Source organism: Epinephelus lanceolatus, chromosome 14 (genome assembly GCF_041903045.1).
Source record: "Epinephelus lanceolatus isolate andai-2023 chromosome 14, ASM4190304v1, whole genome shotgun sequence".
NCBI classification, from domain to species: domain Eukaryota; kingdom Metazoa; phylum Chordata; class Actinopteri; order Perciformes; family Serranidae; genus Epinephelus; species Epinephelus lanceolatus.
The window spans coordinates 25,521,125-25,546,061 of record NC_135747.1 but is presented as its reverse complement, the minus strand read 5'-3'; the positions used below and the strand labels follow the sequence as shown (position 1 = coordinate 25,546,061).

The 24,937-nt window shown below is 40.7% G+C and overlaps 1 protein-coding gene and 1 long non-coding RNA gene across 2 annotated transcripts in view; both read right to left on the bottom strand.

Annotated features, from left to right (window-relative positions):
- Window positions 1-15,839, bottom strand: part of LOC144466865 (uncharacterized) — a 70,033-nt gene extending 54,194 nt beyond the window's left edge. Inside the window, exons 1-2 of the long non-coding RNA XR_013493274.1 lie at window positions 15,746-15,839; window positions 15,134-15,273 (exon numbers count right to left, since the gene is read on the bottom strand). This is a non-coding gene — a long non-coding RNA (uncharacterized LOC144466865). The remainder of the gene's footprint in view (window positions 1-15,133; window positions 15,274-15,745) is intronic.
- A 2,485-nt stretch (window positions 15,840-18,324) lies between these two features.
- Window positions 18,325-22,456, bottom strand: fastkd5 (FAST kinase domains 5). The gene is made up of 2 exons (XM_033613936.2): window positions 22,319-22,456; window positions 18,325-20,993 (listed from the first exon to the last, which is right to left on the bottom strand). The coding sequence occupies exon 2, from the start codon at window positions 20,979-20,981 to the stop codon at window positions 18,540-18,542; it is 2,442 nt and encodes an 813-aa protein (XP_033469827.1). The 5' UTR covers window positions 20,982-20,993; window positions 22,319-22,456; the 3' UTR covers window positions 18,325-18,539.
- Between the last annotated feature and the right edge of the window lie 2,481 nt (window positions 22,457-24,937).

Below are 24,937 nucleotides of genomic sequence, written 5' to 3'. Positions count from 1 at the left end.
AGTTTGGCACACTGTGCACGTGGCGCAGCTACTCCTCTTTCCCACCTCCGTCCCTCCTACCGGCGCAAGTCGGAAAGAGGGAGGAGAGAAGGCGTGGAGTGGGTTTTACACACATCACACCAATCAAATGAGCCCCTCTTCTCGCCCCTAAAATGCGCCGCGCAAAGGCGTAATGAGAGTTTACTCAATTCGCCATGGCAGAAGAGAGCAGCAGCGTCGGACAGCCAAACTTCTCCCAGGAGGAAACTGATGTTTTGGTCCAGGAGGTCCAAGCTCGCAGTGTCCAAATATACGGAACTGCAAGCAGACCTCCACGGGCTGATGATGCAAAGGTAGCCTGGGAGGAGGTCACCACAATTGTAAATCAATGTTGCGTTGTTGTCTCTCGTGCGCGCGCGCTCTCTCTTTCTCTCTCTCTCTCTCGCAGTCTCACTCTGTTTCTTTTCTTTTGACTTTTCTAAGACGACAGATGCTGAATATATACTCCCTATATGATGCTGTGGCTGTTTGTGGTTGGCTGAGAGGGATGTGAACTCATTTGTGTTAATCAAATCAGGTTGGGTTTCCATTACGCGTGCCAAACGGTGCCAATCCCCTTTGATCTGACATCAGATGTGACGGGACAGTCGATATAGAGATACATTTATGTGCTGATTGCAGATAGTTGCATTGAATAGTGTTTTTTTGGGTATTTATTGCATCGTTAATGTGCCTGACATTCTGGAAACCTGCCTGGATCTGTCGACACCTCCCCCTGCTGCGCCGCCACACCCATATCAGTGCACCTCGGTCTGCCAAACTACCAAACTGAGCGCGCCTCGGGTTGCGCTGCTCGAAATTAGCTCTGCGCGGGGTTCGCCACCCTGCGCCACCCTGCGCTGCGCCGGGAAACTAGAGCCCCTAGAGTTGCTTTGGTCTGAATCAGGGATTAATTTGTTACAAAGCTGCATAATTGCCTAGAGTTGGTTCGTGTTCCCATGGCAACATTTACAAGTGGACCAGATTAAATGCCTTGCGCAAGAAAGCTGCTCTTGATTGGTCAGAATTTCTATGCAGGAAAAATCCAGGAAGTAAACCAAACATGGAAGACGAGTACACTGTGACACTTTCTAATGTCACAATGGAGGGACAACTACGCAGGTTGATTTTAGCGCTGCTCATTGTGGACTATATTGCTGTCATTGTTCATTTTAGTCAAACCATACAGTTTGAAAACGAGGCGCGGCTCCAACTAGAAAACAATGTTTTGATGCATTGGATGTGCTGAATGTGCATATTAAGGCAGTACAGGAGGAGGTGCACATTAATAATCCTCCAGGACTGTGACATGCTCATGTTTAACCCAAACAATGTGCCATGTGACTGCAGTTGGTTCGGCTCGAGGTCGGAAAGCGTTCTCACCACAAATGAACCTTACCAGAGTTCATTTGACAGAGACCACCTCTTCAAGGTCTTGGGCTGGTTGTTTTGGTGCGCACCCGAGTGCAAGTGCTGTGTTCACACCTGCCCGGACAAACTACACTTAGGGGGCAAACGAACTTGAGTTTGATTAGACCGAACCAAACAGGGCAGGTGTAGCGCACCTTAAGTTCCTCATTCGGTCCACAATAGTTCCTTAGTTACTACTCGTTTTTTGTGTACCTTATTGTAAAGTCTCACCGATATTTAAATGATTGCAAACTTGATTTTACTAGTGCAGTGCCCGTTCAAACAGCCCATTCCTACTTGCAACTCGTCAAATACCACCACTTTGAAGGTCATCTTGGCGTCAGATGCCAACACAAAGAGGCACCTTTCACACCAGCGGCAGCGGTGTGACACAGCAGGCAACAATAGAACTCATCAAATACCGTCACTTTTGTCAGTGGACTTCTGAGTCAGATACCAAAGCACACAGACACCTTTCACGGCATTATGAAACACACCAGCTGCCCACAACTACCAGCAATATAAAGAGTAAGAAAATGTGCAGATGCAGGAGGGTAATTTATTAATATTCAATGTATGGCATGTTCAAATTGACAGGCATTACACTTGCCAAGTGTAAAGTAGATTGGACAGTTCTCGAGATCTGCAAAGGGCACACGGACATACAACAGACAGACAGATATTTCTACTACTCCAGCTGGCTCCATAACATTCACTCTGCTGCTTGCTCTATTTTCCATCATATACTAACTGAACCTGTCATTTCAGATCCAGCCACTCCGTCCTGCTCTCCAGTAACTCCTTTTCCCACCATTTCCATCATCCTGCCCAAACACTCACCTGCTTCCCAGTTTGCCTGGTTATGCAGCCCGGTCCTACTCACAACATTGCTTTGTTGATGATCTCCATGTCAGACACTGATGTACAAAGGCACCTGTCAAGGCAGTGTGTAGGCACCGGGCAGCGGCTATTTCTGATGCCTCAGGCCACAACTGAACTCGCACCAGCACCAGCAGCATTCAAAATAGCTGCTGCAGGCAACCAGCATAACATATAGAGCAAAGAAAGTCCCTTTAGGACGGTCAAACAAACACGGACTTTCACCCGTGAGCCCAGTTTGTTTCTCATGTGAAACCAAAAGCTGATTGAGAACAAAGAAGTGTGCTGGTATGTGTAGGATGGTACATTAGTAATGAATGCTACATGATGTATATCACGTGATGTGACATAATATTCATAAGAATTGTGCTTATTTAAAACCAAACCATGATGTTAATTTCGAAACCTAATCATGTACTTTTGTTTTACCTTTGTAGTAAGTTTATTTTGCAAAAGACTATATATAACGAGCAGAAACTGTACATTTCCTGTGAAAAGAGAAGCTTATTTTGAATGCATGTATTGAGTGTCAATTGAGCCCTGTAAGTGAACATCTAAAGCCAACATAGGAGGCAGTAGCTCAGGTCACAGGGACTTGGGTGAGGGACCGGAGAGTCGCCGGTTCAAGTCCCTGTCTGGAACAACTATGGAGCATGGACTGGTAGCTAGCAGCCAGCTCACTTCCTGGGTCCATTCACCACTGACATACGGTTGAGTAAGGCACCGAATCCCCAACTGCTCTGGGCCCCCCCTCTGACATGTCTCCATTTAGTGCATGTATATATCCTGTTTGGGCATGTGTGTGTATTCCAGGCCTGTGTGTATGTGGCAACAAAGTGAACACTTGAATTTCCTCTCGCGGATTAATAAAGTATATCTTCTTCTTCTTCCTAGCACGTCATATTTTGACATTTAGATCCACTGAAAAACAGAGTATTTGACAGTTGGGATGAGAACAGGATGGGTAATGACCCTTTCCTGCTTTTAGACCTCATTAAACGAGAAGTTTTACTTGACTCAAACACTCTCTGTGTCTTGCTTTTGGGTTCAAGCTTGTGCATCTCAGCCACTGCATTTTAATTCCTCTTTTAAATTTAAGACAGTTAACAAACCCTTACTTGGTGCAGCTCTACTACTGGATGGATTGCGCATAAAATTTCAAACAAACAAATCATTTACTGTGGTGATTCCCTGACTTTTCTTGCAGCACCACCAGCAGGTCAACCCCTTACTTATCTGGTGAAATATCTCAACAACTACTCAATGAATTGCACAAACTTTTATACAGACATTCATGGTTCCCAGACAAGGAATCCTAGTAATTGTGATGATCTCCTGACTTCCTCTTGCAACACCATGAAGTTCACATCTGTGGTTTTAAGTGAAATGTGTAGACAACTATTGGAAAAATTTCCATTACATTTGTTACCGACATTACTTAGAATGAATTGTAATCACTTTGGTGATCCATTAACCTTTGCAAACAGATGTCAGTATGCTAAAACATGAAACGTAGATGGTGAATATGATAATCCAAGTTCACTAACGAAGCAAAAAAGTACTGCGCTTAACACAAAACTAATGCCATATAGCTGAGGTTAGCACTAAAATACTCCAGAACGCATCCGAAGAGAACACTGCCAGTCCCCGATGAGTCTTGAACACAGCTGTATCTGCTACTGCAGCATCAGCTTCAGCAGCTCAGGTGACTGCAGGCCTGACACACTCCATCACTCAACACAACATTCAGCCAGGGTGACACGAGAAAGGAAAATGTCCTGTACGTGTAGGCTAGATAATACTCTGTGACTGTAATTGAAATTGAAAGATTAAATAAAGATTTAATCTTCATAAAACCCAAAGCAGCCTAATGTGTTGACTGTGTGTGTGTGATAGAGAGAAAAAGATAGATTTCTTGTAATCACCAAAAGGCAGTCTGGCTGTATTCTTGTTTATTGTCACAGACGAATGTGAGTTTACCACCACAGGCACAGATGCACAGCTCTACGAAGGCCCTTGAAAATACAGTACATTCTTGTGGCGACACACTCAGGTGTAAACTAAGTGACTGCCCCTCTGGAAAGCATGAAAGAACAATATTTGCATCTATTTTGTAACACCGCAGCCACCTGCTGCAGCTGAGCTCACCGGGTGTGTGAGGAACCTCCTGGAAGCTGTTTTGAGTTGATGCAGCTCCTGTGCGCAGCAAACAAATTAAAAAGTAATGGGTTTAAAGTAATTTGAAAATCAATACAAATACTCTAACAACGTGTGATAACAAATCAATCTCCACACCGGTTGGCAACATAAAACACATAAGAATGTAGGATGAATTATTCAGAGACACTATTTTAGATTTCACAATGTCGGTTAATAATTCATCCCATATCCTGCATATTTGAAAATACCTGAGTTTGTGTGGAGGTTTACATGCATATTTATAGTATCTTTTAATTCAAAACGTCAGAGCAATCCTGCAAAAAAAGGAAGAAAACAAAGCAGGTTTTTAAAACTAGAACAGCAAGGTGTCCTTTTGTGTCTCTGTCCTTTTAAATGTCATGCAGTGGAAATGCTCCAGACCTTTCAAAGATAGCAACCGATTCCCACAAGATGATACTTGAACAGATGTGACACATTTCCCTTCATTTTAATCAGAGTGTTGATTGTGATCTCGATGGGTTCTTGTAGCCACAGGGGGGATTCTCCCACTGGTTATAACACAGTTAAACTCCTCACCTAGCCACTGGCTACCACATCAAAGCAACATCCACTCACAGGAAAACAGTCAAGCAGGGAAAAGGTTGGTTGCTATAGCAACTTATACCACCTCTTGTATGGTCTCACACTACAATTTTATTATTGGGATGGAAGCATATTAACTACATTAATAAAGCCGAGCCCCTGCTCGTACAGTAGCAGCACCTGCTGTGATAATTGCAGGTGTTATTTATGGACTCTTTGTTTATTCACAGATATTACAGACAGTATGATAAAGATATAAACAGTGTTCGCTATGAGAAAAATCATTAGACTGTAGGGTATATATACAGGGTGGTGCAGCTGAGATTATCAATCTTTGAACATGAGATTTTTTCATGCATGTATAAATCACATTCACCCTGCATATATGTCCTTTCCCACCTCCCAGGAGACTTGACTTTCTATGGCAACATCAAATATTCACACTTGGATTTGCCACACTCAAAATAAGAGCGTCCTTGGGAGTCTGACATCTCCTGTATAATTAAGTTGTCCGGATTAAAGCAGGAATGGAGCCTAATCAGCAGCAGGATACGTTGATAAGCAATAAGCCACGAAGACAGAAATTATTAAAACCCCTTTCTGATCAGAAGGTCTCATAATGCATCAATCCTCAGGAATGAGGTCAACCACTTTGGGTTGCCATACAGTCAAATCCATTAAATACGTGGTTCTGACAGCCGTATAAACCTGCGGCGGCTTAGAACGGTGCTGCAGTACAGTGAGGGAGGAAGACAACAGTGTATGTCCTTCACTAGTTCTGAGTGTCATTGATTTTAGATTCTGGGAATGTAAAAGAATATGTCTGTGTAATACAAGGCTGCTTTGGAACCACAGTTTTTAAGATTTGACATTTCTGGGTAACTTAAAATAGCTTCTATTTTTCAGTCTCTCTTTTGACTGTGACGTTTCTCTACAATGTTTTGGTGTGCGCCTTGACATTTGTCCTTTCCATTTTGGTAGACCCTCTTATTTACTGTCCACTTTGGCCTTGTGATAGCTGAGCATCCATTTAAAATGTTCCTCTCAGTCCAATAGCAGCACTTTGGCACCTACTGTAGCGCAGAGAAAAAAAATGTCTTTCTTGCACACCACTTCTGTCAAAATGGCCATTAGTCATTATTTGTCATGAGGTGGGTATGACTCAGAAAGGCAGTGCTCCTAACACAGTCTACTGTGTAAATGAATAGCATTACAACACACCGTCACAATTCCCATCTCCTTTTTCTCCCCCCATCGTCACGGTCATGAAATGGAAATGTTCTACAATAATGTGCAACAGAGCACAGTGTTTTTGCAATGTCAAGGCAATGTGAATGTACTGTAAAATTCCTAAATTATTTACAAAAAGGAAGTCGGAACATTGGAAAGATTTTAAATTTCTCCAGCTCTTTCATCAACTGTCTTCTCCGGTGTGCCTCTTGATAATATAATGTAGTAAGGACGGAATTCATTTACAAATGCATGTGTGCGCGTGCATGCCTGTCTGCTTGTTAGTGCGCTGCTTGTGCTCCTGTCTCTGTCTCTGTGTTTACCTGATCCCTGTGCGTTCAGGATAATGTAATTAATCATTACGCAATAGTTAACCCATCACTTTGAATTTGTCTGCGAGGGTTACGACGGTCTAATTACAGACTAAAATATGAACTCCCATTAAGCAGAAGATGGTTTCCACGCGCTTGAAAGCAAAGGACGTGGACACGTTTAACTCAGGCTGTGCATCACTGTGTGGTACAACCATTAAAGGATAATACACTTCTTCATTTCATGAGACAAAATTGCTATTGCTGTATTTTTTGCATTTCTATCTTATGATTAAAAAACAAGTTTGAGATCAAAAAGCTGAAGCTGATTACATAGAATAGAGGAAATGCTTTTACGTCAGAGGCATGTGGGATTTAACTTTCATGGTCTGATGTTTGTTCCAGTTCCTGATGTTGCAATTCCTGCATCACCTCTTTGTGCCATTTCTGCTTCTATTTATGATAGCACTAAAAATTACACTCATACATAACATGAATACGCTATGAATTTGTCAGACACAAGAACCGCATGTCCTCGAATCTCATTTCAAGTGCCAACATTAAATATAGCCACGCACTGATATTAACCAGGATGCTGAATGTGTTTGCTTGATGAGCTTCGAGTGTGAAAGACAGACGTTAACAAACATTAACATAATGAGTGGCGCCTTTCAGTGTTTCATTTTCTGCTGTGGGCATCTGGGGACAAAGTGCCTTTAGTATCACAGCACAGGACAGTCATCAGTGGAGATGTATTAGGAATAAATCCCTATGGACAATTCATTTGAAATTTGAGGATTTCTTTGACATGCTGTGTATTTGTTTTACAGCAATCTGGTAATTTATTTGGATAATTAGTCTGGGAGATGGTTTGCATTAAGAGATCTTCTATGTGTCAAAATTGTACGCTGCATTTTGAAATAACCGATTGAAGTAAATTAAACATGGAAGGGAGGCAGAAACGATGATCATCTTTGGAATAGCTTAACAGTGAAATATCAACAAAATGTTAGAACATTTGATCATGTTGATATTCATTTATGTTTAGACATCTCTCAGAATGTTGTTTGTCCACATGATTTTACCAAGGTTGTCAGGGCATACAGTGTTATTAATAGATTGTAAAACAGTCTACTGTTTAATTAGGACCTGAACATACTCCAGTGATCATCATGCCCTTGGTATCTCTTAGGCAATGACTCTGTGCTGTACAAATTAATTTAAAACCCTGCCTCTGTATTCTGATATATGTGCTTCTGATGGTGCACTGAGCTTTTGCTAAATGTGCCTAAAATAAGGATGTCATTGATCCATGCCAAAATTGCAAGTCCTAGTCTGTCCGCTGCAGCTGTTTCTCATCTTCGCCCATCCTGCAGAGCAAACATCCTGATTATGTTTCACACTGAAGTTTCAACGCAGTGACTCAACTGTTGTTGAAAATTTTAAGCCCAAACCATTCAATATTCATGTAAAGAATAAATTCATCTATTTTTCCATCTGAAGCTCTCAAAATAATCTTGCCAGATCTTGTGGGCATTCTCGTGCATTCTTTGGAACACAAGGCACACTGCGTTGTGTCTTTAGCATTCAAAGGCACACATGAAGGGACTTACTAACGCGATTTTGAGGGTCAAAAACAGGCATTACATGACATAATTGTTTGATTTACACATATTTCACTTTAAAGTTGCACTAATTCACTAATCAGTAACTTATATCAAAAGGGAATTATAACTTCTTTCCTATTTTAACTGCATACGTTGGCAATGAGTGTATAGTATCTACAACTGTGTAGAATGTGAGTGAAATGGAAGCATTTATTTCTTTTATTACTATTTATTACTTATTTTTATATATGAGCCCAGTCCTTGAGTGCACCTGAATTGCATTGTATGGTTGTACAATGACATCTGAATCTGAACCTGAATCTGAAACTTTCAACCAGCTCTATGTGGGAAGTGTGTGCAGATGAACAGTGTTTGGCTTCCCCCTGTGACCCCAGTGCCTGAAAAACTCCTGCCCATCCGCCAGCAAAAGTAAAAGCTTAATTGCTGAGGATGGCTGGGGAACACTGTTCATCTGTTGACTGTTCATCAGTGACACAGAGCTGGTTGAAAATCAAAGTCAAAGCAAATCAAAGGTTGAAAGCAAAGTTTCCATTTTTACATCAAAAATAGAAAAATGATTACATGTAATGCAACTTATGACAAACCAACAAGTAATTACCACCTGACTCAACAGTCCCCCCTTAGCTCCGTGGAGCATTTAAAAGTCTTTTGGCAGTTTGTTTTGGTTTTAGCCTGCACCTGGCACCACACACTTCACGGCTGTGGACCTACCCAGCACCAGACAGCAGACAGAAACGATTAACAACAAGCTGGTCAATATAATGGAGTATTTAGCAACTGAAGAGGCAGATTTTCCCTCGGGGGCTGGTAGAGCCCAAAAAAGATCCAATAGGGTGGTGAGTGAATATCAGATTTACATTGACCAGGGTGGCTAGACAGCTCTGGAAGATTGGCCAAGAAGGTATTTGTTTGCCAATACATTTGCCTAATTAAGGTGATTTTATGTACTGTTACAACTTAGTGGGCTACCTCTAATTGTGCAAAAACTCAATTAATGCAGGTTTATGTAGGAATTGTCAATTACTGTCTGTAAACAACATCAGTGAAAGTGAATGCCAACCTCAGATTCACTCTTTTTTGGAGCAAACTTTGTCTGCTTGGTGTTTTACTTTACTGTATTTGTGTTGTTTCAGTGCTGTGTCCCCAAATTTTGTAGCTTCTCTTGGAGGCTTGCTGCTTACTGTGTGGCACCTGGTGGCAACCTTTTTATAAAGTCCTGACCTCACCTGCACGCTGTGCCCAGCAGTGTCCCTACCACAAAAAAAAAAAAAAAAAAAAAAAAGACACAAGAAAAAGAAAATGCACGCAGAGGCCAGAGCCTCACTGCCACATACTGAGAGTGGGTCATAAGTGATGATTGAAAGGGGTTATTTCTGTATGAACCTATTAACTGTTATTAGGAAAATCCTGCATTGTATACCTTTAAGATTTCAGTCAACCAACAGGGGCAGCAAACACACCATGAGAGGCTACTCTGCCTGAAATGTAGTTGCATTTCTGTATACAGCACACCCTGACCAACTGTGGGCTGAGCTTCATTATTTTTATAAAGAGGATAGTTAACAATGTTGCCTGACACCAGCTTTTGTCTCCCACATCACGTCAAAAATTTACATCTATCATTTCCTGTGAATCCCTTGTGTATGCGGAGCAAATTTGAATCACGCAGCAAGGCGGACCCCACCAGTAACAGTGTAACTACAACACAGAGAAGCAATTACAGTTCACAAATACACAGAGCAGCTCTTGCAGCTATAAATAGTAACAAAATTGGGATTTTACATAATGAGAAAATTAAACATTGTGGTGTTTAGACATGTTGTAGCACTGCCATGCCATAAACCTAAACTAATCATGAAATGCCTCCTGATATTTCAGCCAGAATTCACATCTTTATGGAGTTTTTTTAATGGCACACCCCCTCTGCAAATGCCATGGTGAAACTGTATTACAGTGGCTCTGCTGTGCACTGTGTTTAGTGAGCTTACATCAATCCTGCTTTGAGCAGTAATGATCTGTGTGACCAAATGATGAGTGTAGAGGCGCAGCAATGTGGTTATGCAACACAATGCTGTTTGCACAAGTGCCATCTTGAACTTATCTCACACAGGGAGGGGGACACATAATGTTAATTACAAAACACAGAACTGCCCCCCCCCCACACCTTCATCTTTTACAAGAATGCTAAAAATAGTCCTCGCAGAATGATCGAGGGGAATTTTAATTACGACAGCATATGCTTTAATTACTGGAATCTCTCCTTAGCAAATGTTTATTTCGACTGAACTTTTGAACTAAGTAGCCAAGCTGCATGTTATCACTACTACTGTTGTTTGTGTTCAGACTTCTTTCTTTAATGTGCCTTCTGGTCATTATGGGTAATTTTATGCAGTGGCAGATCTTCCTTCAGGCGAAAGAGCCGGCTGCCTGTAAACAAATAAAATTTACATAAAAATAATAACAATAAGAGGGAAAATTGTCCAAAGATCTAATGCTAATCAGTTGGACAGTAGCGGGGGGCACCAACTGTAGTTCATCTAGGTTCATCAGTAGCCCTTTCTACACAGAGATTGCATTATAGAGCTGCTATGAAGTCCCTTCTACATGCCGCTTTTGCATTTTTGCACAGAACAAAACAATGGCAGCATCAGCCTCTTGTGTGACATATAACATATATGCATTGGCAGCACTTTATAAACAATAACAATGTAATTTATTTGGCATTAACAATCATTTACCATCTTTGTTACACAGCAGCTAATCCTGTCCTCTAGTTGGAGGAAAATTTGGAGCCTCTGGACCTCATTGTTTTTCCAATTTGTGGACATTTTCAGCTGCTATTCTTCTTCGAGTTAGCTCCCGATTGCTACCTGCTACTTTTTAAATCTCCTGCAGTGGGTTGCACACATAACAGGTCATCAACATGTCACAACCCTGCCACCCTTGATGCCGTCCTGCTGGCTGTCCTGTTTATATAGACATCATTTTGGCGCTGATGCCGGCCTCAAAGGCGAGACAACTCTGTCCCCCTGTTCTGCGATTGTAACTTTTTAAACAGAACAGTGAGGCGGCATAACTGCGTGAAATTCACACCTTGAAGAGGCTGTGTAAAAGGGGCAAGAGAGTGATCACAGTCAGAACATCCACCCATCCATTTTCGTAACCGCTTATCCTCTTGAGGGTCACGAGGGGGCTGGAGCCTATCCCAGCTGACAATGGGTAAGAGACAGGGTACACCCTGGACAGGCCGCCAGACTATTGCAGGGCTAATACATTGAGACAGACAACCATTCACACTCACATTCACACCTACGGGCAATTTAGAGTCACCAATTAATCTGCATGTCTTTGGACTGTGGGAGGAAGCTGGAGTACTCAGAGAAAACCCACGCTGACGCAGAAAGAACATGCAAACTCCTATAGCCTCCATGGGGAGGACACTCTACTCAATGAGCTAGAGGCTGCCCTCAGTCAGAACATGATCTTATTTATGTATGTCTGCTTGCTAAGTTGCTTGACACTAATTGATCATGTTTCTATGGATGAAAATGGAAATCTTTAGTGCCCCATTGCTATGTCTTGTGAAATGCTTTAATTAAATGTCAGTGCTCCTGGTAAGATGTTTATATCATATATTTTCAATCCACAGGAGACTGTAGCTTGTGTAGTAGCACAAGAAATCCCTTGCAAACTTTATTTTTATTTATTTTTTAAAGTGCCAAAAATCCAACACTAATAATCCAAATCCATTATGCTCTTTGGGTAAAAAGGTTTATCCCCTAATAAAACAAGGAGCCAAAAAGCAAATCTTGAACTTGGTTAAGTTAATAAAGGTCTATCAATAGCAGCAAAGACAAGAGCTGAATGCAAACACTCCCTATCAGTGGCGCTCCTGCAGCAGTTGGTTTAGCAGAGTGTGTGTGTTTGGAATCTTAAAGGCAAGGATCCAGACACATTATTGAGTGCCACCGAAAGGGGTCAGAAAGGAAGTGGCACTGAGAGGGGGTGATACAGAGACAGCCAGGAGTAGTTAGTGCCATCATCGTGCAAAATTGTGATGGGGTTCATTTGTCATCGCTCTCCAGGGAAAAATCATTTGCACTCGAACTCGATTAAGTCTATGAAGTGGATCTTCCTGTGACAAGCAGCAGTATGAGGTGTTGCATAAACGCTTAAAAAATATGTGACATTAGGATTTGTCTGCCTCCTACAATAAGCTAAGTTAAGGAATTACAGCAGACAGACAGTAGTAGCTCTGTGGTGAGATAACTTAAATGTTGATGCAAATTTAGGCAACATTCAGACTGCGCTGGATTAGTTTCCAGGCTGAGAAAGGCAAAAGAATTGAAATGCAAATAAGACGGGGATTACTGAGAGAGCATTCACTCTACCAGAGCCTCCTCCATTAACGGGTGAAATACTGGTCACGTTTGAAAATAGAGTCTAAGCCTAATGATTATTCTCTAGTTACTTACCTTTGTTTATAGCAAGTTAACGGCTCCATAAATTTCTTGTCATCAGTGAGTCATGAACAAATAAGAAAGCGTTTAGCACCTTGCTTGGTAGATTACTCAGAATACAGTATAACAACAGCATAATGATCCAATCTAAGCCGAGGCAGTGGCAGGCAGTCCCTATTCCCCAAACATGTTTGCCCTTGTTAGCATCAACGTGAAAACATAATAGAGCTGACACAACATCAGTGACAGCGGTAACTCTTTCTCTCCCTACGCGGATAAGGGATTTATTTGGTTATCCAATGAGTTGCATTTAAATCCAAAGAAAATGGTGCTAAATGAGAAACTGAATCATCTCAACTTCAAAAGCGTGCTTCCTGCACAGCCAGAAGTGTGAAATTTGTAGCTGCAGGGGTAGCACCGACTTGAAAGTGCTCAAAAATGTGAATTCTCTTTTATAGTTTTTCAGATCTGCAAAGAATAGGAGTGGTATTTATTGTCTCGTCTCCACCTTGTTAAAATGTACCTACTGTGCTCAGATGTGTTTCCGTCTCTTTTGTTGGCTCTGCAAATTAATTATACTGTTAAAAAACTTGTAATATTGACAAAATGTAAAATGGGTGTCTCTTTATTATGTTTTTCCGAGCTTGTTAAAACTGTTATCTGAACACAGTGATTCACACCCTGCATTCATATTAACGTGAGTTACATGATGAGAATATTACACAAATATATCAAGGAGTCACAGGACTATTCCATAGTCAGTCAGAGATATTGTGGATGTGCAGTTTCCTAAGGTGAGAGTGCCCTCTGCTGGCAGTCTGTAACACAGTCTGTGACACCTCTCTACCCATTCATTCTCCTCTCATTCATCCTGATCAGGGAGCAACAGAGCAACCAGAATGTCACTGTTCCCAGCAGCCTCCTCCGGCTTCTCCTGAGGGGGTCATCGAGCGCTCCCACGCACGCTGGCAGATGCAAAGTTGATTGAATTTGTCTTTCCCACTGCTCATTTCCTTTCCTCCCTTCATAACACTTGACGCCCATTAACTTAAAGGGAAACTACGCCCATTCTTAAAATTCATACATCATTCCTGCGGTCTAAGACAGTAGCTCAAATACATAAGTAAACAAGAACTCTTTCCCAAATCCAAAACTACAAAGCTAAAACTTACATTTGTGAAGTCATCTAGTACAAAGAGGGGAATGTTCTGAGTATATGGGTACGTTTTACTCAGCTGGCACTGGACATCAATCTGACGTCAGGAAGACATTGGACTCTTACAGTGGAGGGTCACTAAATTTTGCTCGGATTAAAAATCGGGTTAAATCACCATGGTTATGCCTTATGGGGGACCAAACAGTATTACCCAATGTATCAAAACATGACCTTGTTGTGATCAATGTAGGGGTCGTCACAGCTGCTTGAGTGATCCTCAAATTCTGGAAGAGTGCATCACCTCCAGATCTTCAAGTGGAGGGAATCTATGTCAGAAATTGTGTCACACAAACACACGTTAGCCAGGGTCAGCAATGAAGCTGAAAGCTTTAAGAGGTCATGGGCCGGGCTTTTTTGTTTGCAATAGTCCGTTGAACTGTAACGATGTGGTGTTTAATTGTACCGCTGTGGTTGCTAAATTACTATTATGGGTATAAGAATGTGCAGCTACCAGGTGTCTGTGGATATGCTGAGTTCCAATAACAGTTCTCCATACTTCACAACTGAATGTTGTCGTTCTACGTCAAGATGTCTTTGGCATGACGCATTTGGAAGACATTGGGTTTTGGGTTACTTAACAACACAACTTAAGACCAACAAAATATCAATGTCATCTGTCGTCAATATTCTACGTCAAACTGACCTTGGCAGTAGACGTCCTGACATTGCATTTTGGTCGCCTGACGTCACAACCTAAACTCAAGCAACCATCACCATCTAATGACATCGGAGGCCAACTGGGTATGTTTCAGAACTGAGAAGAAGAAAAGATGAGTTTCTGGCTTCAAGAGAGAGTAGCTCATGTTCACAAATATTGATTGAACTTTCACAGGCCATGGAAATAAGAAACTGGAATTCTTCATTTAGGTGGTGTTTCCCTTAAAAGCAGGGTCAAACTCATTTTAGTTCATGGGCCGCATACAGTCCGATTTGATCGCAGTTGGGCCAGACCTGTAAAACCATTAAATATCCTATAAAAATATCCTATAAATAACAAACACCTCCATTTTTTAACCTTTTTTGTTTAAAGACATTTAAACAGACAAGACAATTAGATTTTAAATATGCTCATCCATTCACAAAACAGATGACAAACAGCCCGTGATGTCTTCTCAGTTCTTCCACATTCAGTCAGTCGACTACTCACTGTCATTACATGTGCATTTTTCTTTACATTTCCACTACTGTGTAGTCATCCAGACATTACCACACCAAACAGAAGTGAAGAAAGCTACTCACGGTTTATCTTGCTCCTGAAACCTGGCACCTCTTAGCCTCCACAGGTGCATCACTATTAGGTGTGCAAAGCCGTCCAGTGGGCCGGATCGGACCAATTGGCGGGCCGTTTCTGACCCCAGGCCGTATGTTTGGCACATCTGCTTTAAAGGAAGTAAGGTAAGGAAACAGAAATAAAAAGAATTAGGACAGTTTGCTGATATTATGTGTATCTGCTACTGTGGTCCTAGCCTGAATTTCTAGTCTATAATAATAGATTATAACATGAGTCTTTCTGTCTTGTTTTCTATTTTCCTATTGTACTTACAGTCAACAAAGAGATTTGAAGAGATACGGGGCTGTACAGTTCATGTTGTAACAATGTTTATACTATATATATAGCACATATATATATAAAGCTTTTATGCTTGTTGTGTCTGCTTATTAATGGACGTGCCTTTGAAAATACTGCTTTTCCCTCATACAATGACTCCTACTCAGAGACCTTGAAGCTGTTTTTGTCTCAGTATTGGGACAGCTGGCAAAATGGAAGCACTAACATTGGTTTCTGGGTCACAAAGGAAAGGAGGGGGAAGGGAGGGAAAGGAGAAACATTTTAAGGGGAACACAACATACCTGTAGTCTCTCCAGCGCACACCAAGGTCTCATCACAGCTTTTTCTTCAGGAAGTCACAAGGATATCCTGTTTACGGATGTGCCCAAACCTGTATACGTAAACAGTGCTTTGTTTTACACCAAATTATTTTTTCAAATTTTTCATTGTTTTGCAAGTCTATTAAATGAAACAATGTCCATCAACTAGAAATCAATTTTGTCTGGGTTTTCTGAAAAGACCAAAGTGATGTTTTTTCATGTTTTTGGACAAACACATTTACATAACTTGATGGAAGCCATCTCAGACCTTGGGCTGTTTTGAATTGCGCCACATTCACAAGTTGTGTTGTCAGTCAAAATAAATCTGTAAAAACTTAAACAAATGTGATGTGACAGCTCAACCAGCAAGCCACTTCTGTTGTTCCACACCACTCGATGCTCATACAAGGTGATAGAACAATATCCTATCAATAACGTGTCAAAGAACAAAAACAACTTCTTCCTACCTCTGCAGCACAGGTGAAAATACAAACAGCAACATCTGTGAACACCCCCCCCCCCCCACCCCCCCCCACCCCCCAATGCCGCTGCAGTGGTGGAATGAAAGACGGACAGATGACCTCCAGAGCAAAGTCATCTTCTCGCCGCACGGAGGAGTCGAGCATGGGAACATCAATTGTGTCCCGGTGTGAAAGGACTCATTTCCCAGAGTCAGCGAGCCTGCGTCCAGTCTGTCACTTGGTATGCTCAGACAGTTGCAGAGGTTGTGTTTACAGTTGTGCATGATCTGTGTTAGAAATCATGTTTCGCATTGAGGAATGTAGATTTTTGTGAAGCCTTCAACATCTTATATCTTTTGAGCCAACCATGCATTTTAGGGTTGCAGTATTGATTTACATTGTACTATAAAATCCTGTTATTTTGTCCATCTTGTGAATAAACACACATATTTAAACAGAATGCGTCGCACTACTAAGGTGTTAGCTATTAATACTACTCAAAAGCAGCTGAAAGATATAAATGTGTCAAAAATACACAATTGCCGCTACTATTCTTTCAAAGTTTTTTGATCCAGGGTTTCCAGACACTTTTCACAACATGTCAGTCCACCTTAATTTAACAGTGATACCACCTTGATTATCAACTGTGAGAATATTCAGTAAAGTATCTTCAGTTCACCTTTTAAAACTTCTTAGGAAAAAATATTCTTCATTGTAACATAATTTGGTAACACTTTACTTGAAGCTATCTACATAAGGGTGACATGACATTGACATAACTATGACATGACACTGTCATAAACCTGTCAAAAACATTATGTACATGTCATAAACGTTTATGACTGCTGTCATTAAGTGTCATTCGGTTTTTGTAATGACAAGTTGACATTGTTTGGGTTGTCTTGATTATGACAACTTGACATTAATCAAAGCGACATTACCAGAAGTCATCTTTGTCATGACAAGTTGACATTAAATTTGTTTGGGATGTCCTTATAATGACAACTTGATATTAACATTAAGACAACTTCTGGTAATGCCATCCTGGTTCATGTCAAGTTGTCATAATCAAGACAACCCAAACAATGTCAACTTGTAATTACAAAACCCGAATGACACTTAATGACAGCAGTCATAAATGTTTATGACATGTACACAATGTTTATGACAAGTTCATGACCATGTCGTGTCATAGTTATGACACTCTTATGTAGATACCTTTAAGTAAAGTGTTACCCATAACTTAGACTGTAGAGTCCTTCTTTAAAAATGTTCAAGTAATTTCATTTTTAAAAACTTGGTTTAAAAAAAGCCACACACACACACACACACACACACACACACAAATAAAAGCTGGTAGTCATATAAAGGCAGGCCAGATCAAGTAATCAATTCCAGCTGCCACGGGGCTTTGAAATAGGCCCACCATTTAAAAAAAAGACCTTATTTGTAGTCATTGCCATACTAGTCATGAAGAAAGAAAATCTTCAAAACAGCTTCAGAAATACAGGGGGCCAATTTCGCTTGGAACATTAAAAGAACAGCCCAACACCCTGGTTCAGAAGCATTGTTGAAAGGAAAATAAAACTCAAAAACTGAACTGTAGAACAAAACACATTCACCTCCACTGGGGAATTTCACTCACTATTTCCAACCAGGCCTGCAACAATAAGCACGAGTCTGTTTGAGATATGTAATTAACAGGTTCTGCATCACTGGTAAATTGCAATGGAGGGTTTAAATCATTTATCAAATTACATAACAGATTCTAGTCTTTGTGAGCAGCCACCAAAAAACAACACTAGTCTGCTACGTTCACATCAGCTAAAAAGATCAAGTTCGACCTTTGGTGTGCAAAGCAGCCCACAATTTAAAAACACTTGAGCAGATGCACTGACCTCTGAGAAGACAATCATGCATGAGGGAGTGTGATTAAGTATGATGTAAAACATTGTTTCTGTAAACTCTTCCGCAGATCCTGGAAGGAATTTGCACATTCAAGACTAAAAAGAAAATTTAGATAATAAATACAAACCAGTATAACTTCTATGTGTGATGACATCATGCCACAATCATGACCAGGACAGTGAAGAGCAAAGCACTTTTTCATAGCTTTATTTTCACAAAAGTGTCTTGAAATGACTAAACATGTACAAAAAGTCAATGGTGGGTTGAGATAAACATCTGTTCCTCCTCTGAATAGATCCTTTTCACTCATAACAAACTACAGATTGCCCTGAAGCCAAAGTGCCAACATAGTTTGCCGTCCCAGTTTGCTGTGAATGTTCTTTTTTTGCCTGCTGAAGGTCACAGAATCATTGCAGACCATTGTAGATTTTGCAGTGCAGGTGAGCCAGCTTCTCTGCCCTGCTCTTCCTCAGCATGGGAGCCCACTCCTGGTAGCTGAGCTCTACAACCGTGTAGCCTGCCAACTTCAAGTGCCTCCTCTTCATGGCATGAAGGCCCAGCAACTGCTGTGAGTGGTAGCAGTAGTGGTTCCTGCTGGAAACTTGGATAGCGAGTTTGACCGTGCCATTGGTGTCCTGAGGGGCTGAGCCTCGACTGCTGGGTTTGGCAAGAGTTTTTATGATATCACTGGTCAGATCTAGCCCTGTGTCAAACAGTCTCCCACCTTCGTCTGGCTCAACTCTGTGCAGAGATGCAGGCTCAGCTGTGGGAGACGGGGTTAAAGGTTCTGTGGTGTTTTTTGCATTTATTATCTGTGCCAAAAGATCCTCAGTTATAGTTACTCCTACATTCATTCGCCCCCAACCTTGATAAGAAGGAAATGTGGATGATGTATTCTCCGGGGTTAGTGTGACTGTGTGGGATGCTGGGTTCACAGGTACCGGCTGTCCACTGGAGTTGAGATGTACTTCCAGGTCGATGGAGCGAGTGTGGGGGAGAATCATTCTCTTACACACAAACTTCTCTCCCCCGAGCAGATCCTGCAGCACAGATTCTGCCTCCAGAACCTCTGCTTTCTGGCACACGTCTGATTGAGCAAATTTCCACAGCATTTCTGCCACCTCCTCTCTCAGTTCGCTGCTTAGCCGCGGGCCACTCCACCGAGGCAACTCTAGAGCCACGGTTTCATCTAAAGTGAACAAGTCTTTTTTCAGCTCCAGCTGTGCGGATTTCAGTGCCAAGTTGACAAATTCAGGACTCAAAGCTAATGTAATTAGGTCCTCTGGGAATTCAGAGACAAAGGCCAGGCCTAGAAGACCAGTAAGCAGATGCTCTGGGTATCGCTGGAATTCAGCTTTCCTTATTCTCAGGGCCTCTGTAAGGCTCGGATAGAAGCTTGGGTTCTGGTCTGGCAGAAACCCTAATGTGCCAAAGGCCCACAGCAGTTTGCACGAGTCTTTGCTCCTACAGTGTGGTACCAAGGAGGGAACTCTCTCAGCAATTGCCAGTAGGATGTTATCATCGTGGTAATGCAGTGCTGAACAGGTCAGTGCCACGTGCATCAGCCCCTTGACACCCATCCTGTGGGCCCGTTGAGGAACTTCCCGCGCCATGGCCTGCAGCCACGCCTTGTGAAGCAGGTAGCTAAAACGCAGTAATTTCAGCACATTCACGATGGCAAAGTCGCTCATCTCCTCCACAAAAGAGTGTGCCTTATCAAAAATATGAGTCACTGCACTCTCAGATAGTGAAGTCTGGGTTTTAAAAATCCCCAAGCACACAGTACCAACCTCCTCAGGGTGGAGTTGCTGCAAATGACGCATGAGAAGCTGCTCTACAGGATGGATCAAGTTTTTTGGGCACTGCCTCGCCTCTCCCATTATATATAACAGCTGCACCAGCTCAGGGACCCCCATCTGTCCCACATGCAGGCGGACTGAATCAAAGAGGTGCTGTAAGAACTGGGGTACCTGCCTGCCAATACAGCGCCACAAGTCAGCAGCGAACAGCAGCTGGTGTAAACTCATCTGGTTGGCCCGGCGGCTCAGCTCTGCCTCATAAAGCGAGAGCACAGTGTGGTCAGAGGGCATTTTCAGCCACACAAATGACTGCAGCACCTCCAGCAGCTGAGGTTGAGTTAAGAGGCGAAGGTGTTCAACAGAATATCGGAGAAGTATCACAAAGCGTTGGTCACTCCTCACTAATGACATCTTGTCTCGGTGCAAGTGGCTGAGCTCCACAAAAAACTGAGACACATCCGATGGCTTCATGCGGCCTCTTAAAACGGCCACTTTTTGGAGCAGCCGCAGGGCCTCTTTCCATTCGATTGGGTGAGGCCGCTGGGTGAAGTCCAGGGTCATGGAGGCATATTCAGGCCGGCATTTCATGAAGGCACGTGAATCTACTTTAACATCTGGCTGTGTGGGTTCTCTGTGATACGGTGAAACTGATGGCATCTCAGGTTCAGGGTCTTTGTTGAAAGCCAAGTCAAGAAGTGTGTTTTTCGAGCTGGAGAGCTGCCGCGAGCAACTCACACTGTAGCGATTGCTCTGTTGCCAGAAGGAAGGTGCGAGAGTAGGGAGACACTGATCATCCTCATCATTATCTGTTTGGCTCCAGGAGGTTGCAGAGTTCCTCACGGAGTGATGATATGAGGAGGGGTTGTAATACAGCCTGTAGTCTCCTTGGGGAGAGGCTCCCTGGTGTTGCAGTATTCCTTTCTTCCCCTCATGATCATCAGTCTCATCTGCTTGTTTGACAGACACATGCTTAGCCTTGGTGAAGTCCTTCCTCAAGCCTGGGAGGCAGCGTAGCCTGGGCACCCGTCGACACAGCACGGAGGCTGCCATTAATCTGCCAGACTAAAAAGGCAAAGGCATGATTTTAAAAGACAGCTGGCAAACGGCAAATTAAATCGACCAAACATGCAATTTCTAGGACGCCTGTCAGTAATTTACTGCAAACTGCTATTTATTGTCATTTGAGAGGATTTATTCTATCTGTACAAAATGTCCCTTCAAATTTGGTCAAAAGCCTACAAAATAGTGCTTTTCAATTTCCTTGGACTGCCTGAGGGTCTTAGAGGCTCTACATCTGTTAAAACTTTAAAACGTAATCTTAAGATACATCTTCTTACCATTGCTTTCTCCTGAAATGTATTTTTAACTAATGGTTATTTTTATCTTAGCTCAACCTGTAGTTTCAACTAAATTTTAATTTATTTTTTCTTTTTTGTTTGTTTATTCTATATTTTTATAAAAAAATGTATCTGTATCTCAAATGTTTTTGTCTCGTATGTTCATCATTTTGTATTGCATTTTATGCATAAATTGTGCTATATAAATAAAGTTATTATTATTATTTAAAAAAGGTGAAAGGCAGATATGGAAATAATAAGAGTGTCCAGTTTTCAGCCACTCAATTTTGATTTAAATAAAGGCATAAAATAAAAAATATGCGCATGTTTTAAGTGTATAGTATAAAGTTTGTAACATTTATGGCACATTACAGTTCAAAATGTTTGTTAGATCAAACATGATAACTGTCACAAATATGAATTAAATTGTATATTTCACATCCAGGGACCAGCACAGTATAATATAAGTAAGTAGAAAATTTCCCCTCATAAAAATCATGAATAAAACACACTTAACATTCACTGTTACTTATATTTCTATGTACAACACCAGTTATAATAACTGTTAATAAATATTTACAGCCAGAAAATTGGGATATGTGTTGTCTGAGTGAATTAATATAAATATATATATATATATATATATACACACACACACACAATAATTTTAGCATATAAATAAAGTGTAAAACTTTGAATTCAAACACCCAGGTTACACATGTATGGACGTGCTACTACTTAAAAGTCTAACTGTTGTCAATTTGCCTCTTCAATCTAAACCATGACCACAATACAGTAACATTAGCTGACTGACACATATTTTTATTAAACTATAAGACACCTTCTTTGCATAATTATTCAGTGCTGGGCTATAACATGCATGTTACAGTAGTCTGTCAAACAGTACAAGAGCTAACAGCCACATTGTAGAATGGGAGTGTGCTGTCTGTCAGCAGCTAACTTAGCATGCTAAGTGCTCGGCAGAATTAAATCCAAAATAAATCACATTACATACATTTAAATGTCCTGAAACTACACCGCTGAGCTTACCTTTAACTCTCCAGCATTAAAACGGGGCTGTTGACAGCCATTACAGTATGAATATGTAGAAGCCTCATGAGGTTACAAGGAGAGGAAGCGTTAAGCTAACACATGCTACAGTTACACCGGAACTCGAGTACTTTAACCTTCAAATTAAAAGAAAAAGACGTTGTTAGCTAAACTGTGTAGCCAAAGATTAGCTAAAAATAGTTAGCATATCATACTGTGATGTACAGACGTTGATAATCTATGGGAAATTCCACTGTCACTGTTAGGTGGTATAATAAATAACTGTAAAGTATCGTGTCCGACTTATGCTGTAACTTTATTGTGGCAGCTTGATGTGACTTCCGTAGAGAGCAGCCATAACTGAACGCACACAGTTTGACCTACGGCAGCCGGGTAGGTTCAAAAGATATGACGACGAAACGCAAATCGGAGAAGGAAGAAGAAAAAACATTACCATAAAACAAAGTTAGCATAGTATCACCAGTTACAGCTCTTGCACCAACAGGTTTTAAGACTTTTAGCAAACATTTGTTTAACATAATTTTTTCAAAACTAAAATGCTGAAAGTGATATTTGAAAAAGACTTTATTTATGGTATGTCACATAGACCTACCATAAATGTATAATTTAAATTGTTTAGCATACCATTATAACACCAAACCAGTAATTTTACATGTTGCATAATTATATAATAATTATAACATGCATTCTTTAACGCAAGACTTTTTTTGTCAAAAAAAAAAAAAAAAAATCTCCTTTAAAACAAACAAGTCATTTGTTTCATTGTTACTTTGGTTTTTCTATTTTGCCCAATTGCACTTTGTTCCTTGTGCATTTTCTGAAACAGAATAAAACTTAAACATGATACTGGAGCAGTTTAATTGGAAAAAATCCCCTTCAGTTCACCCAACTGTAACACATATTTGAATTATCTTAGTGCATACACTGATTTCAATTCAGTGCAATTCATTTATTTCAATAGAACTTCCCAAAGAAAATTATTGTGCCAGAGAGTGCTTCAAATTACATTAACACTAAGTGGAGTAACCACAATTTTAACAACTCACAACCAGTATCAGTCAGACAACAAGTGGGTTCCCTGGGTCAGGGTCACTTACTAGGCCCAGTTTTAGAACAATAGAGTATTAAATATCGGGCAAGATATACAAAAATACATGACAAGATGTCCTTTCAAGGAGCAAAAAGCAAAAACCAGTGCCTACTAGAGTAACAATAGGAGTACGATAAGTACAAGAATTACGAAAAAAGAACTAAAATGGTGCAAACACTTAAATTAATGAATCAATTTCGAGCTTTTAGGTTTTTATGAAACTATGTTATTATTTCTATACAAAGAATTTCTGCTGAGAGTAAAGACTTAATCAAATATTTTAAGTATGCTGAACACAGATGTATTAGTACTGGTGTTCTTACTTGTAATCATACCAAGCCTAAAACGCATGAGGATTTAATCGACCCCAGTTAAACCTAAGCATTTTTGTTGTTTACTCTAGACTCTGTTGGATTTGTTTTGTGTGCTGTAGGGAATCCCCTCTGATCGAAACATAATGCCTTATCACTCTGGCAATGTACGTAAATCATCAAATATTACTGAGCACATAAATGTTTTATCCTCTCTGCTATAGGAAGCAACGGCTGTGCTGTTTTAAACCTTCAGCATCTGATTTTCTCCTCCCTTTTTGTTTCACTGGCTGAGAAATAACTTTTTAAGTTGAGTAATGGCTTGTATTGTTTTGAATTGAGTAAAGAATCCGATATCTTGTCAAACTGTTGTTTTTGCATTCATCATATTGCATTGGATATATTACCACATAGCATTTTGTAGCTATCTATATTTTTAAACTGAATTAATCTCAGTGAAAGGTCAGACATTAAAATGGGCCTGCGATATATGTTTAATTTGTTGAAAGCAAACTCTTTCTCTTTCTTCCCTGTTGATCAATTATGTCCTCTAGTGTTTGATAAGTGAGAAATAATTTTTAAAATTCAGATATAGTCTACGCTTCACATAATTGATGTTCTTACCAAAAACTAAAGCATTCATCAAACCTTTAACAGCAGAAAACATGAAGTGTTTATGTCATCCAGCAGAAAAGCACTTTAGAAATTTCATCTCTTTATAATAATCGGTTTAACATAATTTCCATATTTGTTTACTGTTTTTTTTTACTAATTTTGTCATCACTTTTTATTCCTTTTTTTTGACAAAACACAGTAACTAATAGTTTGTACATTTAAACTGCTCTACTTTCTAACAATCTTGTATTTTACATCTGTGTGGGCAGGGGGGCAACTTGAAATTCTCTGCCTCCATTTTGTGACTTCACACATGACTGAATCAAGAGGTGAAAGGTGAACTAGACAATCCCCCCATTCCAGCTTAAAGGAAGAACACTCCACATGCCCTTTCACACAGAGAAGCTGATGCAATAGACACTTTTATGTTGGTGGCACATTCATTTTTATTAAAGTCTCTAAGTACATGTGCATCAAGATATTGACTGAAATCAAGTTTTATTCTGATGCTAACCGGCTGCATGTTGTAATAAATGTAGAATACAAATTATGTGGCCTTGATTCAGAGAGTTATTTGCGGTT

Bases quoted from the DNA above. Each gene is read 5' to 3' on its own strand.
- fastkd5 (XM_033613936.2), bottom strand. From the start codon at position 20,981: ATGGCAGCCTCCGTGCTGTGTCGACGGGTGCCCAGGCTACGCTGCCTC.